This window comes from Lottia gigantea (genome assembly GCF_000327385.1).
Source record: "Lottia gigantea unplaced genomic scaffold LOTGIsca_19, whole genome shotgun sequence".
Lineage (NCBI taxonomy): Eukaryota > Metazoa > Mollusca > Gastropoda > Lottiidae > Lottia > Lottia gigantea.
The window spans coordinates 3,332,225-3,348,166 of record NW_008708358.1 but is presented as its reverse complement, the minus strand read 5'-3'; the positions used below and the strand labels follow the sequence as shown (position 1 = coordinate 3,348,166).

General features: G+C 36.6%; 1 protein-coding gene across 1 annotated transcript; it reads left to right on the top strand.

Annotated features, from left to right (window-relative positions):
• Nucleotides 1–644: 644 nt before the first annotated feature.
• On the top strand, nt 645–2,215 carry LOTGIDRAFT_159232 (hypothetical protein; the record flags this gene model as incomplete). The annotated part of the gene is made up of 4 exons (XM_009052862.1): nt 645–655; nt 785–873; nt 1,316–1,468; nt 1,746–2,215. 4 exons carry the CDS (start codon nt 645–647, stop codon nt 2,213–2,215), a joined length of 723 nt encoding a protein of 240 aa, XP_009051110.1.
• Nucleotides 2,216–15,942: the final 13,727 nt, after the last annotated feature.

The following is a 15,942-nucleotide window of genomic DNA, read 5'->3' as shown; positions in this document are numbered from 1 at the left end:
CGAAGTAACGAACTTACTGTATTGTGATATGCCTACAGGACACAGGGACATAAAAATATCCGATAATGCCCTGATCTTTGTAAAGATACCAATACGTTATCCAAAATTGGGCTTTTGTCATGGTGAAAATTCTCAAAACTAGCGATCCACAAATGAGTCGGAACTCTCATTATTTCTAAACATAGGCCCACATATTTCATCCGTATATCACGTCCAAAATACGGGTAATGCCAAATGTGTTGGGCTATTGGCGACTTTTTCGCTTGAAACCGTTTGCTTCGTAGATGTGAATACGCCTTCAAATTTCATGATGTTGGATCTTTAAGATAATTTTGCATTGAAATAGTAGCCTGCTCCCTTTACAAACCTTAAAATTACCATTACAGTTCTTATATCTCGGTAAATTTCAGGGGAAATTGCGAAAAATGCAACTTTTATGGATTTAAAAGTCAATTTAGGGTGGGGCTTGTTTCTGAGGAAACTCCATTGTTTTCTGTTCACTTATATCTATTATGACGTCATAATGAACATAACGTCAAATTGGTCGAAAAGTCATTAGCTTTTGGATTTTTCAAGATGAAAGACGCATTTTAACTTCGCTCTTGGAAATTTAAGTGGAAATCTTTCTACGGGAAACGAAAACAATGACTATCTTGTAAGTAGACCTAGTAAACACCATTTCATTGGTTTAAAATCTCCTTGATATTCTTTTTCTAGTTTTAAAAACACTTTGAAAATCTTCATGAACAATCAATTTTATTTCCCTTTTTTCTGTATATTTCAGATTACCAGTAATAAACTATATAGTGGATGAGATCGTATTGGAGTTTTTACGAACCAACCAATACCGAGACCAATCATCTTACTATAACAGTGAGTTCACACTTTTCATTATAGGTTATGCATGGAATCATCTTGTTCAGTCATGGCTGTGCGATATCTCTGGATTCCAAGCTTGTATCGTGCGGTCTCAGAAGCGACCAGGGACACAAAAACAGTCTAGCCTTGTAAAACCAGACTATCACCTTTTGGATGCACTGTGTCCAGCTGATCCATCAGATGGCCCTAGTGCTGCAATCTTCTTTTTTTTGGTTTTTAGAAAAAGTATAGCACGGATAGAAATAAGAAAACAGAAGGCTCTTAGAAAATCTTCATAGTATAAGCTTACTGTATTTTCAGCCCTTATTTGCCAAACAAGCTACAAACCTGCAGGGCGTACAGTTCCATTTCAATACACTACACTATTTCAAACACTAGCTAATGTCGTAAGAATTCGAACGTTACCAAAAATGGAAAGTTTGCTGTTACTTTTCAGGTGACTGGAACCACAATAACAAGAACTCAGTAGACGAGAACAATAACAACCAAGTCGAGTTTGATGATATTGGTGAGCTAGTCGGAGACTGGGCTACGGAACCCTGGGCACCGTGTGACGATGTCGACATTCCAGATTGGGCCAAGTTGGAAGGTAATATCCCCATTTTCTTTATTTTGAAGGCTATGTGCAAAAATTCGAAACGTTGGTGCAGTTTGTATTTAAGTCAATATCGACCAGCTAGAGTGGTTTAACAGCGACACGAGGATTACACAATATACTGTACACAGCTGACCCTTGTTCAACCATCACAATAACGGTCTTTCCTGGATCACATATTGCTATATAGGAATAAAATGTGTAAAACTTCTTAAGAATATGAGGCTGAATACCGATGTGTTGTATTAAATGTACATTTTATATATTTCAGGTCCAAAGGTCGAGGAAAGAAATGATTTAGTTTGGGCTGAAGATCCCTGGATCCAAACACCCCTTACTGATATCCCAGCCTGGATGCAGCTCTCTGGCATTGACTATGACGTACCAGAAGAGACAGGACACAAAGGTGGGAACCTCGATGATACCACGAACAACGACGAAGACTTTCTATCGTCATGCGTTGAAGTTGACAAGTGGTCGGACGAAGAGTTTTTACAATATCCACTTGATGTTCCTAGCTGGGCATTGCTCCCTGGAATAGACTATCCTACAAGGCGAGGAAAGAGTCTCTACTGGGAGAAACAAATACAGCGATATGAGAGAGTGAGAAATAGATTTAGTCGAAAGATCTATGGAAGAATAATGCCGACTATTCTAGAAGAGAAACTAGTGTATAATAATGATGCCAAACCAATGCTGTTTGTTCCTGGTAGATATTGTAGAATGTGTTATTGGTTCTAAAAAGTCCAGATACACACTTCAGTATTTTGACCCCGGTACTATCTTTGGACCACATGTCTTTCAACTATATTTTTGGATACTTTACTATGCATTTATATTTGGCACTATATATGTACTTTTGGCTATTTTTGGTCTGTATTAAAATTTCTATTTTTGGAATAAATAATAGTTGTTTATTCCATTATATACTCCTAATTCAAAACTCTCCACCCCCTACCCTAATGCTGATTTGTGACTTGGGCTCTAAATCAACCCCGGTTCCCCTACTCTTATCAAATTCACATGCATTCTGAAATTCTTAAACTGCAAGGAATTCCTGCAATTCCAAGAAAAGGCAATGTTATGATCTTTTGTCGCCATTTCGCGCCACTTGGATAAAGTCTATCTGAACTAAGTAAAGGTTACATGAAATTGTGTTCTGTCTTTAAACTGCCTAGAGTGAATTATGAAATCCTTGCATGTATAGCAAACTGGTTTTAAAGTGATATATCCGTCTAAAAAGCATCAGTTGATAGAGTCTTATGCATTTGTATTGTATGCAATGGGGATGTTGATAACGGCCCGGTAAGAGACTTCCGTGTACACTTCCGGTACGAAGCCTACTTTCGAGATGATTTTCTTCCTTAAAAGCAGTGGCCCAACTACCAAAGGGACTAGTCAAAGGGCCCCGCCCCTAAAGGGGCATCCACTATTAGACAAAAATGCAGGACAGCATATATATTTAAAAAAAGATTCTCGTTGAAGGTACCCCAACCCACTCAAGTTCATGGGCCCCAACTTATCTTGAAGGGCCACTACTTAAAAAATATTAACTGAAAGATCCAAACTGTGTTCCGTGACATCAAAGTATTGTTCGAGTAGAAAGACTTCATTTCCGCCATCTAAACATTATAGCACTATATTACTTTAAACTATTAGCACAAGATTGATGACATGTTGCTCAATATCTGGAACAAAACCATCAAATACTAACAAAAACTTACTTAAACTCTTCATCATGAAAGCTGTTTTTTTGTCCTTTGTCGTAACTTTTCTATTACCGTGACAAGCAACCTCGTTTTTTAAATGAAAATGATCTGATACAAAGAAATTTGAGATAAAAACAGAAAAAAATATTAAATAAAATACAAAATAAGATAAAATAGAGCAAATCGAATTAAAGCCATACTATAATATTTTCGAAATGTTTTTTGTAAGAAAATATTTTAAAGGGATTGTAACGAGGTTTTCTATATTTTGTATGTGTATCAGGGACACCGATAGCATCAATTTGCACCATTTCAAATTTAGTAAGACGTCTGTGGATCCTGTAATTCCTCTTAAACTAAGTATTTGATGACCTCACTAATCCTCACTAATTGCAAAGCATTCTTTGTAACATAAGACTCTTCGTGATTATTGACGTCATCAAACACTTAGTTTTAGTCGAATTGCAGGAACCACAGACGTTTGATTGGTGCAAATTGATGCTATCAGTGTCCTTGATACACATAGTTTTTCTTTGAAAACCTCATTTCAATGCCTTTGAGTGTATTATCTTGACATAGTTAAATAGAATCCATGCAATGTACAATCCTGTTGGAAACCTGTGACAAAAAATCGGTTCGGCAATTTTGATCCTTGGCCCATTTTTTTTTTTTTTGAAAGTTTGATCTTGACTCGTAATGAGCTTAGTATCCTGGTCCCTCTCTCTTTAGCACCGATATTTGTCTTCGTTCTATGGGACTACATATTACTTATGACCTTTCTAAGTTGTTCCTTTATCAAGTGAAGCTTGGCAGCACTGATTCCCAAGATAATACGAACATGGTTTCAGAAAAACCGCAACACGCATTATTTTGCTCAGTCCGATAGGTAATCAGTCTCTCATCGCCATTTTCTTGTCGCTTGGTGTATTACTCGTTGACCCAAAAACATGGTTTGTATCCGTTATCTCAAACCAGGCTTGAATACTTTCGACTCTGGTTTAGAGTAATTCTGATATTGGCCTCACGAACAGGAATGTTTTCGCCTAAGATATGAAGGTCCACCTTTACAATTTTACATTGAAAAATATCACCCTTACGACAAAATTACGACTAAAAACATCCCAAAACGGTTGTCTGAAGATGTCTACTTGTAAAACTTCAGCAGAGACACTATGCATCATGTACCTCTGACTTATTTCAGGCGCAATTTGCAAACTTAATGCAAAAAATTCATGTGAACTGATCAGGAATTTGAAGGAGGAGTTAAATTTCCTACTCAATATCAATAGAGTGTTTACAGTAATGATTAGATCCAATGAAGCAATAAACACCTGTGATTTAATAACTAACATATCTATTTATTCCATTCTACATCATTTATTTTAAACTCTTCACTTGTCTATTAACTACTTCCTAAATGTTTACTGGTTAAAGGAACTGGTTGATAGGTGGCATCTAGCTGGTATTGCAGACAAGGTAGTTGTTGGTAGTCGTATTGGTTTGTAGTAGGATCTGAATCGATTCGATAGTCCAGCAGTGTTTTGGGAGATGTCAAGATAACGCTGCTTCCAGCTAACTGATATCACAAACTAGGTAGTTGTTAAAAGATGATAAGTTAACGTACGCTTCCAGCTAACTGATATCACAAACTAGGTAGTTGTTGGAAGATGATAAGTTAACTTCCGCTTCCAGCTAACTGATATCACAGACTGGGTAGTTGTTGGTAGATGATAAGTTAACGTCCGCTTCCAGCTAACTGATATCACAGGCTAGGTAGTTGTTGGTAGATGTCAAGATAACGCTGCTTCCAGCTAACTGATATCACAAACTGGGTAGTTGTTGGAAGATGATAAGTTAACGTACGCTTCCAGCTAACTGATATCACAGGCTAGGTAGTTGTTGGTAGATGATAAGTTAACGTCCGCTTCCAGCTAACTAATATCACAGACTAGGTAGTTGTTGGTAGATGTCAAGATAACGCTGCTTCCAGCTAACTGATATCACAAACTAGGTAGTTGTTAAAAGATGATAAGTTAACGTACGCTTCCAGCTAACTGATATCACAGACTAGGTAGTTGTTGGTAGATGATAAGTTAACGTACGCTTCCAGCTAACTGATATCACAGACTGGGTAGTTGTTGGTAGATGATAAGTTAACGTCCGCTTCCAGCTAACTGATATCACAGGCTAGGTAGTTGTTGGTAGATGTCAAGATAACGCTGCTTCCAGCTAACTGATATCACAGACTGGGTAGTTGTTGGAAGATGATAAGTTAACGTACGCTTCCAGCTAACTGATATCACAGGCTAGGTAGTTGTTGGTAGATGATAAGTTAACGTCCGCTTCCAGCTAACTAATATCACAGACTAGGTAGTTGTTGGTAGATGACAAGTTAACGTCTGCTTCGAACTAACTGATATCACAGACTAAGCAGTAAACGTCGGTTTTGTGCTATCTAAAATGGCAGACTAAAATATTATCCGAATAACTAGACGCTTTTTGCATGCCAGTCCACCCGTTTTGATACAGACAAGACATAAGCTTTACTGATATGAAACATGTAAAGTTACAGAATTCAGCCGAACCTTCCCTTTAAATAGCTTGTCAATTACCGAGACCCGTTCTCTATCAACAGCCAACTCGAGGTGTATTGAAAACGTTGATTGAATTTCGATCCCTAAAGAAATTAACCCTGGTTTAAATCATGTGAATACATACAATTTTAACTTTCAATTTATTTTGAAATTATTTTCTTCGTTCTTCATCTCATTATTGATGCTGTGTTTGGTTCCTAGTAATTTCAACAGCCATCGTAGCTATTTCAGAATGAATGATATTTACATGACCTTCTCAATTCCACAAAATAAGGATTCCTGAAATTAAATTGTCCATAAAAATACTCCCAAACGTCTTCTTAATACATGTGGTATAATTATGTTTTTTTTTATATTTCCATTTATTTGTAAATTAGATAAAAAAGATAGAGTAATTTTGTTGAAAATGGAAGATTTTTGTTATTGTTTAGTTGTTTTTTGGTTGCGTCGTAGGCTATAAACGGTGGCCTTGGGCTTTAAATCTCGGTCGGAGTGTGTAAGTTGGGTGATCTTAAATGAGATACCTTTCTTAATAATTAAGAGGCATTTCACATTTCCATTGACTCTATAAAGTACACAAGCGCAAGTAGAAAAATGAGAAGTAGGATTCCATTTGATATAAACTTATTTTATTTAACAAACATCCTGGTTTAATAAACTCTCCCATGAGAGTCGGGTCTGTAAACAGATGTAACACTGTATCCAATTTGTCGACTCGGGTCGAAGATATGACAAATTTTGTGTGAATAAAAGCCGATATGCCCTCCAGGGACCAGCTCGCAAATATTGAAACATGGTAGTCCGAGAAACGTTTGTCTGCCACTGAGAAACACTGTGTTCATGATAGAAGTACACAAAAAACCGATGAAAATGAACACCTGCTGTCACTATATGTCGGTTTTCAGTCGTATATCCTTGTCCGAGAGTTCTGATTATCATTTTGGTACTTTTCTAGGACTGGCTAATGTACATTTACTATGATTACTATGTTTAGTGAGACAGAGGTATTCTTTGAGCTTGTCTTGGTTTCTCATATTTTAAAAAGTAATGTAGTAGCAGGAGAAGGTGCGGGAAACACCATCTGTTTTTCAGTGATACCTCCATTCCAAAGAAAACAATCGATTTATTTAAGAAGATTATGACAGTTTATGTTCCGTTCAAAACGCCAACATACCTCTTCTGATTTGTCAAAATTAAAGATTTTCGCACCATGTAATTCTCAGTCTCGATCTTCTCCATAATGTAAACTACTATACAACCCTGCCTATCGTGGTCCAGTAAGAATAAAAATAGAACGATCAGAGAAAATGACGAACTGGATATCACAGAATAATCAATCATGGTCGAGAATATTATAAGACTAATATTATAACTTTAAATGTGATGGATTGAGTTGGAATATTCAAATTTCACTTCACTAGAGCATCTTATTTCATACTTCATTCTTTCATCTTTTCAAATATTTCATTTTATTGGTGTGACTAAATATTGTAAAACGCACAAACTAACGTAAGCAACTATAAACATACAGGAGTGGTACATAAATGATACCAGAAAAGAAAAATACCATACAACAGTGGCCAGAATAATATACAACAATGGCCAAGATAAGATATAAGAATTGCCACGATAACATACAACACTTGCCAGGATACAACAGTGTCCAGGATAAGATACAGCAGTGGCCAAGATAAGAAAAGAGTGGCCGCGATAACATACAACACTTGCCAGGATACAACAGTGTACAGGATAAGATACAACAATGGCCAAGATAAGATAAGACTTGCCACGATAACATACAACACTTACCAGGATACAACAGGTACAGGATAGGATACAGGGTCAGATAAGATAACAGAGTGACAAAGATAACATACAACACTTACCAGGATACAACAGGTACAGGATAGGATACAGGGTCAGATAAGATAACAGAGTGACAAAGATAAGATACAAGATAAGATACAAGATAAGATATAAGACCAGAAAAGATGAAAGAGTGACAAAGATAAGATACGTTAAAACAAGTCAGCAGTTTATCAACCGCATTTATTCGACGAGAAAGGGCGATATTCACCTCTGAACTAGTTGTTATTATTGAAACAAATTGGCGTACATTTGTCTTCTGACTTTCTGTATATTCTATTGATGGCTAAATGATCAAGAATACAGAATAATAGCAATCATTTATATCTGTCTGTGGTTATATTGGATGTAATGTCTTCTAATGTCTCACGAAATAACGACAAGATCAAGGCTTGTGGTAAGTTCTGTTGTCATGAACTGTAAGTGTTATCAAAGACGATATGATATATATTTCTTTTGACATGGAAGGAATTAAGTCAAAGTCCAGAAGAAGACAAATTGAATGGGGCTGCCGTGAATAGAATCCAATAGATTCAAGTGTGTTTCTCTCAAGAGACCAGTGGCATTTCTACGTGGCTAGCCCAGTAACCCCCAGCCCCCAAAATTTTCGAATTTCTCTTCTTTGTAGATTGCGAAAGACTTGCCAGTGAGCTCAACACCTCAACTATAATGATTAAAAGAGGCGCACCTGCCAACGACTGATGTTGCTGTCCCCACGAAATTCCCTGTATTGCACACTGTAATATGTAGTTGTATTACAACCTTAATTACCAGGAATGACAGTCGGTAATTAGGTCAAACTATTCTAGTTAAATCAGTGATAAAAAGTCTATTTCCGGTCGACTCTGTAATCTGAAGTAACCTATTAGCATATATATAGCTATTTTAGACATTGGCCAACGAGTCATCTCTGGAAGGTTGGCATTCCAGGATGACAAAGAAATATGGCTGTGCTACAAATTACGTGATGAAAGCCTACACCGGACCGACTCCAGAAATCCAAATTTTTCTTTTCTTTTAGCTGAGTTTGAACCCTCGGCGCCTAATGATCCAACACCCTACAGGCTGAGCATTTCTATTGCTCTTTCTTTATTTAGTGGAACGTGAAAAATACTATTGGTTCGTTGATTCGGGTCTGGGAGGTTCTGGATTTCCAAACTGGCTAGTATAGGCGAAAAACCTGTGTCACGTGTTTCAAGTCATGGCAGGGATAAAAGAATCCCCAATGTATAACGTAAAACTCTATTTCATTTCTAATCTTGTATCAGCTTTCTGAATGAAGTGGGATTATAAACATACATGTTATTAATTATGTATATAGATCTACCATAAACCAGTTCAGTAAATATTAGCTATGACAGCATATTAGATTTATGTAAGCACCCAGAGGAATTACATCTATCAGGTGCCTGACCTACTTGTGGAATTAGGGTAATCAATATATAGGTAACGTATAAATATATAACAACAAACAACTGTGATTGTGCTCTTTCAGCTGGTACAGTTAATATTTAGACGTTTATACGGATAGCTTTAATTTTGCTCTATCAGCTGGTAAAGTAAATATTCAGACGTTTATACGGATAGCTTTAATTTTGCTCTATCAGCTGGTAAAGTAAATATTCAGACGTTTATACGGATAGCTTTAATTTTGCTCTATCAGCTGGTAAAGTAAATATTCAGACGTTTATACGGATAGCTTTAATTTTGCTCTATCAGCTGGTAAAGTAAATATTCAGACGTTTATACGGATAGCTTTAATTTTGCTCTATCAGCTGGTAAAGTAAATATCCAGATGACTTTACAGATAGCTGAAATTGAGCTCTATCAACTGGTAAAGTAAATATTTAGATGACTATACAGATAATTGAAATTGAGCTCTATCAGCAGATAAAGCAAATATCTAGATGACGATATCCCTTGAAGACCACGGACTAAGATAGACAATAATGCCCCGAGAACCATACGATTGCCCTTTTCCAGATTAGAATTGTAGGCTATAATTGGAACTAATAAAAAAAACAGACTTAATGCCATTTGCAGCAGGAATGTATGAAACCCAGTAACGGACGGGAGTCAATAGGACAACCGAAGCCTTGAGCTATATTAGATTGCATTTACCTGTTTTCTGCTTATGATAACCTTGTTCGCAGTGCTTTATAATTATTTCATCATGTTATTTAGATATACAGCAGGTTCATTCTTAGTCGACCAAATCTGGCTCTACTCTTTCCTCAGAAGTGATGAACGGAAGTAATGTCGTCAAGGTTGAGGCCAGACATAAAATGTCACTTTTTATTGAAGTTGAGAAGTCGCTAGTTTTGGAACTTTTTCATCATGACAAAATCAAAATTTTAGTATCAACACAAATCAACCATTTATGAGTTCATTTAGACATTACTGTACTGCAATAAAAAGCGTATGCTTTACACTTTCGTCAGTCATACAACAAGTAAATACGTGTTGTTCGAACGTGTCAGGATTAACATAATCCCGCCAGTGAATACTTAGTGATTAGTATGATATCCACGTTAGGATATGTCCAGAAAACCTATCAAAGGTCAGCCGAGTTGTCATAATTCATTTTCATCAGAGTTATTAGTCAAACTAATGGAGATTTCATGTCTCATTTACATTTGCAATTGGATTTTCTCCGGAGAAATTTTCCACATGATTTGACATTTGATGTAAAGATGATTTGTATACTTATAGTAATAGTGAGATATGACTGTTAGAAGACTGACCTTGGTACTGTCCGTAAATAGTCTTTTTGTTTTCAATGTTATTTTAGTATCAATCTGTTTGCTCTCTCTTTAACTCTGATTTCTTTTAGTGATACTACTATCACCTCTGTCCTAGTATCCCACCCCCACCCTCATCCTCCTTCCACAAGGGACAATAAGATACTAATTACCTGAAATCTCTATCGGACAAATATTTAACGTCATTTTAGTATCCTTCTGTTTGGCTTTCTATTATCCTCTGATTTCCTTTAGGGATATTTTTACCTATTTCCCTGCCCTCCACAAAGACCCCCTTCCAAAGTGTAGCGAGGCTACACAATTATAGTTTTTTATGATATTATTGGTGATTAAGACATCTTTGAAATATTGAACAATTTCACCCCTTTCACTCTGCTTATGGTGGGCAATTGGGTACTAAGGGAGTTAAGTTTAGAAAATGGTACTGAGGGTCTATATAGTTGATAACAAGGGTATAAAGTGAATATATGAGATAGTTTACTATAGCCTTGTTAAAAAATACACAGCGTGATTATCTGCCTTTGTGCACTCTTCACTAAAAAGTTCGATAAAGGTACACGGCGTCCACTTCCGGTGAGTTAACATGGATGGCGGGATTTCGAAAAGCACTCCTTTCTCAAATGAAGAAATTCTTTTGATTTTTCGACATCACATTGGTTATCTTATCTAAAAAAGAATTAACCATTGTGAACTGGCATGATCCAACTAGGATTATGTTTATTTTTTATGCCCTCTAGGGTGACATGTAGCCTACTACGTCTCCACGACTGTACTAAAAATAGTATATCAGAATGCCAAATATACCGAGCTTAGTAATGGAATTGATTATATATAATTTTTAGGATAATCCCAACTTCCTCTTTTTCTAACATGGTAGCTTTAACCCCGCCTCTGCTCATTTATATCGACTTAATCTCTTATTAATCTAGGTCATGGATGTTGGAAATATTGTAGTTATCTTAAAGCTACAGCTTGATAATAGAATTGATAATTAGTTATCTGAAGCTATTTTGAACCAATGAAGATCCTAATTCCATGCCGAGTGCAATGAGAGCGGCATGCACACACCTGATTCAAATATCAAAGGAAACTTTGATTTTTCAACCGAATGCAAGTGAATAAACGAGGCACACGGTTACGGACATGATATGCTTCTACTATTTCTTTAGTTTCGTTAATTCTACAGAATAAACCGCATCAGATACAGTTAATGGCGTTTCCAGGAACCAGGTTCAAGATGGAGGCATTTAAGAAAACAATGATAAGAAATTTGAAACGAGAGGCGAGGGAAGGGGCAAGCCGGGCCAGCCTCATTTCCAGAAGGGTTGGGGTGGGGCATGCTCCACCGTTGAAACACCACTATACACGGTAACTCTGCTTGTAGCATCTTCATTCAAATAGACGAAAAAAGAAAATTCAGATAACGAAGATCAGAATAATTACAGAAAATCTCATTGATTGTCGTTTTAATGAAAAGATAAATATTTGATGGTGTCGCTGTAGGATATCCCAGACCAATTTTCAATCTGTGTTTAAATAGAGACTTGAGGGCGGCTAGTAGACAATTTAAAGGCCAAGGAAATTATATCATGCATGATAACGGTTGTGTCAAGTCAAATTCTGGAATTGCAGAACATGCTAGTAGTTGCCAAATATATATTTCATTAAACTAACGGGATTCGTTAAAGGAATACTACGTCTTAGAATGAACATAAAATTTAAAAAAAAATTTAAACTTGGCTAATAAGAGTATATTATTATATTCATGAGTAGATATACTTGGTGTCATAAATAACATAACAGGATCCTTATATAATCCCATAAATCCTAAAAAAAACATAGTAATTATCCATAAAATGCAATTAACTATTTAAAAACGCTTAATATTGATTAAGCGTTTTTCAATAATTACTTAGTTTTATGAATTTTCCAGATTTTACAGGGATTCTGTTGTAACTTTATGACACCAGAAAAGTTCACTGATGAATATATACTCATATTGACCATTTCGAGAACTTAAATTTTATGTTCATTCTAAGACGTAGTATCACTTTAAGGGCATCGCGATTACTAATTACATTGTAAGTAAGCCTCAGAAGGTTGAAGGTAGAATATGACCAAAATGTTGAAATTTGAATGGACTATGATTAATGATATAACACAGTTGGATAATGTGTTTGGTTGTCATCTATAGGGTGAATGGTATCGGTTTCAACCCACTTAATGCTCAAGACGAAGTTTGAGATGCTAGGGCTAATGTTGTCAACGGCTAACCAATTTTCACACACTCTATCAGTTTAGGTAGATAATTAAGGTGATATAACCAGGCGTTCAGAGAATAGGAAATGTCCAATCCGGTTATACGATTACCGACTGGGATATATAAAACTGGACAGGAAAAACCCTTTAAGCAAAATAACAAGTTTCATAATTAATAGTTGATCTAAACTCGGTGATAATGAAGAAGAGTATTTTGATCTTGTAATCACCGCGTTATTTTTAATAGAAAATCCACCGAAAGGAGACACAAGTCTGTTTCAATTAATTCTACATTGAAGCCGTCGACTTGATCTGTGCTCTGAAGGCAATATGCAATCAGACTGTCAAATTCGCTTGGATTTAATGAAAACAAACTAAAAAACAAAATTACCCGTGTTCTGCAGTGCTACAGACTTTGCAAGTTACAATGAAGATGGAAATCAATCTAGGGCAGACTGACATGTCGGCAAAGTAATTTTCATTTCACGCCTACCTGTTGAGCCCAGTAATATATAAAGAATATGAGAATAATCTGCTTTGATTAGGTCGGCTATAATCTATAATAGTTTCATGCAAGCCGAATCGGGAACTACAAAACGCAGGATGAGGTTGCGTGGTAGCATGCTTGGTGGATGGTGACCTTCACTCCAAAAACGGAAGTACAGACAGTATTAGATATGCTGTGCTAAAAAACAATGGTTTACCGGAAGCTGACGGGTGCGTTCAAATCACTATTCCGCTCTGAAACTGAGTATTGAAACCAAGGCTATGAGCACTGATGTAAACAAGAACCTAATTGATTTAGTTATTGATTCCAGATCTTTCTCACTCCCAACGTGTTTATCATTTAATACTAACTTCCTACTGGTGATATCACATCAGTCTTCTTCAGACATATCTTTCATCTTCACCGGAAATGGAATTAACGACCATTTACCGCGGTCCTGAAGATGTCATTGGTATATACGTTAGGTCAAGTCAAATACATCAAATATTTGATGCCACACTGTGGCTCAACTAGTGGTACTAGTTGAACCATGTCCGCGACCCCACAGGACCCCACCCGAAAAGCCCCTGAAACATATGTTTCAAAAAAAATTCCCGAGCAAGGAACCCAAACCTACTTAAATACAAATCCGGCATTGGACACTCAGTTTCTTCGACACTATGTCGTTGATGCTTTTGGTGGCTTGCAGCACTATTTAATGTGTCGGCCCAGTGTCAGTTGAGAGCGTAGATGAAGCAGTTTCCAGAATCGCAATACAAACGATAAATTGAAGATATTTTCTGCATAAACTTTCAGTAACTTATACAGTTGTTATGATACACGATGTGTGGGATGTTGACTTAAATAAATACAGAAGATGGCAGAATTCATTGACCGTACGTCAAGTATTGGAGATTATCTTGTCTATCATATTGTTAGAAGAATATTCAGTCTTTTTATAAATCATATTTCTTCGTTATTCCACTGGTGAGGATAATCTAGCAAGCAAACGTTAGTAATGTTTCATCATTGGTTCAGGTAAACCAGTAACACAAATATATGGATAATCTGAGAAAAAAACGTCTGTTAAAGTCATCTTTTCTCATTATTCCAGTTTACCCAGTTCTAAATGGATACAGATAATCCGCCGGGACACTGTTGGCACTGTTAAGGTGCTGGCACACGACCGGTCTTCGTCGGAGATATTTGTCTCCGACTCGAATCTTGAGTAAAATCTCGCGTGTGCCCGTGCTTCCACGACAGATTATCGTGTCGCCGACAGGATTTATAATATTAAACAAGTTTGATAATTGTCTCCGATAGTTTTATCTGCGAGACAGACCGTCATCATCCAATCAGATTCCTTCTCCTTTCAATTGCATGCTCCGCACGTGATTGTCGACATGTTTGAAAACGACCGACTGGAGATTTTTGTCTCCTCGTGTGCCCGTGTCAGTCGTTGAAACTCAAGACAAGACTCTAATCGTTGACAAAAGTCTCCGACCACGACCGCTCGTGTAACCGCACCTTTAGATAAATTTAATTACTCCATTTATCGTATTACGCTTAATTGTGTACCTCTTAGTTTCATACATCGGGAATTGAAATGGCAAAAAGGCTAATACTGACGTCCTGCAGTTCTGATGTCCCCCATTGCCCACTGCATGGCGTTGCCAAATTAGATGTTCCACGTAAGGCGTAAAACTCCCTTTCATTTTATGTATTTTATTCCTTGTCTTGTTATAAGATCTACCATCGCAGATATTTAAATATAGCCTTCTTCAGATATCTCGGAGTCTCTCTTGGGGAACACAGAGACCGTTACAGCACGAGATAAAAACATACAAATCAAAAAGTCACGTAATCTTATGACAAGCATTTATTTAAATCCGATTTAAGGCAAGTGCTTATATATATATAGTTTAAAATGGTTATATGGTATTGGAATTGTTAAAACAAAGAGTACCATCGTCGAAACGTTGCACGTTAAGTTATTCATTAATCAAATAGTTATCTACCCTGTTGGCTTTGTGTTTGGAATTATGAAAGCACTTGAAAAAATATTCGAAAATAAAGCAGGAATATATTTGTCTAGGATGCCTAAAGTCAGCAAACATGGCTCAGTTTTTCTGGTTCTATAGACAGACTGTCTGTATATCTAGAATTAAGATTTAATATTTGATATAAACTTAGTTTTTCTACTTCTATCTGGTCGACATCTATCAAACAGAACTATCAAAGACATGTTAAATTTATGTAAAGATCGTTTATGAAACTGAGTGATGATCTATTCTAGCCGATAAAACAGTGAACGGATATTGTCGAAGCAATTTGATCTGTGTCTTATGAAGACTCGGACGGAAACTCAGTCTTTATCAACCTAATACTCCAATACATCTCATATATTTCATCTACCAATACCTTCATCAATTCGTCTTGTCCGAAGGCATTGACGCCACGTGGTGTGCGTGAGCGGAAGTTCCGATATTCTACGAGGACCTGTTTGAGTTGTTTTATTGTAATAACCTAACACGGGATTATAAATTGATGTCCGAATGTACAGTGACAACATGTACACAACGACAACACGATTAGTGAATGGTATTCATTTGTGAAATGAGTCTCTCTGTCTGAGGGTAGCCTATCTCTCGGACATTGGTGTTAGTGACAATACGTGTTGCTTGAAAACAGAAGGAAACGTGGACAATTGGCTGAATTTTTATTTTAGTGTCACTTTCTGTGCATCATTAAAAACAAGAATTAGTGTTTCGTAAAGAAAATAATTGATTCT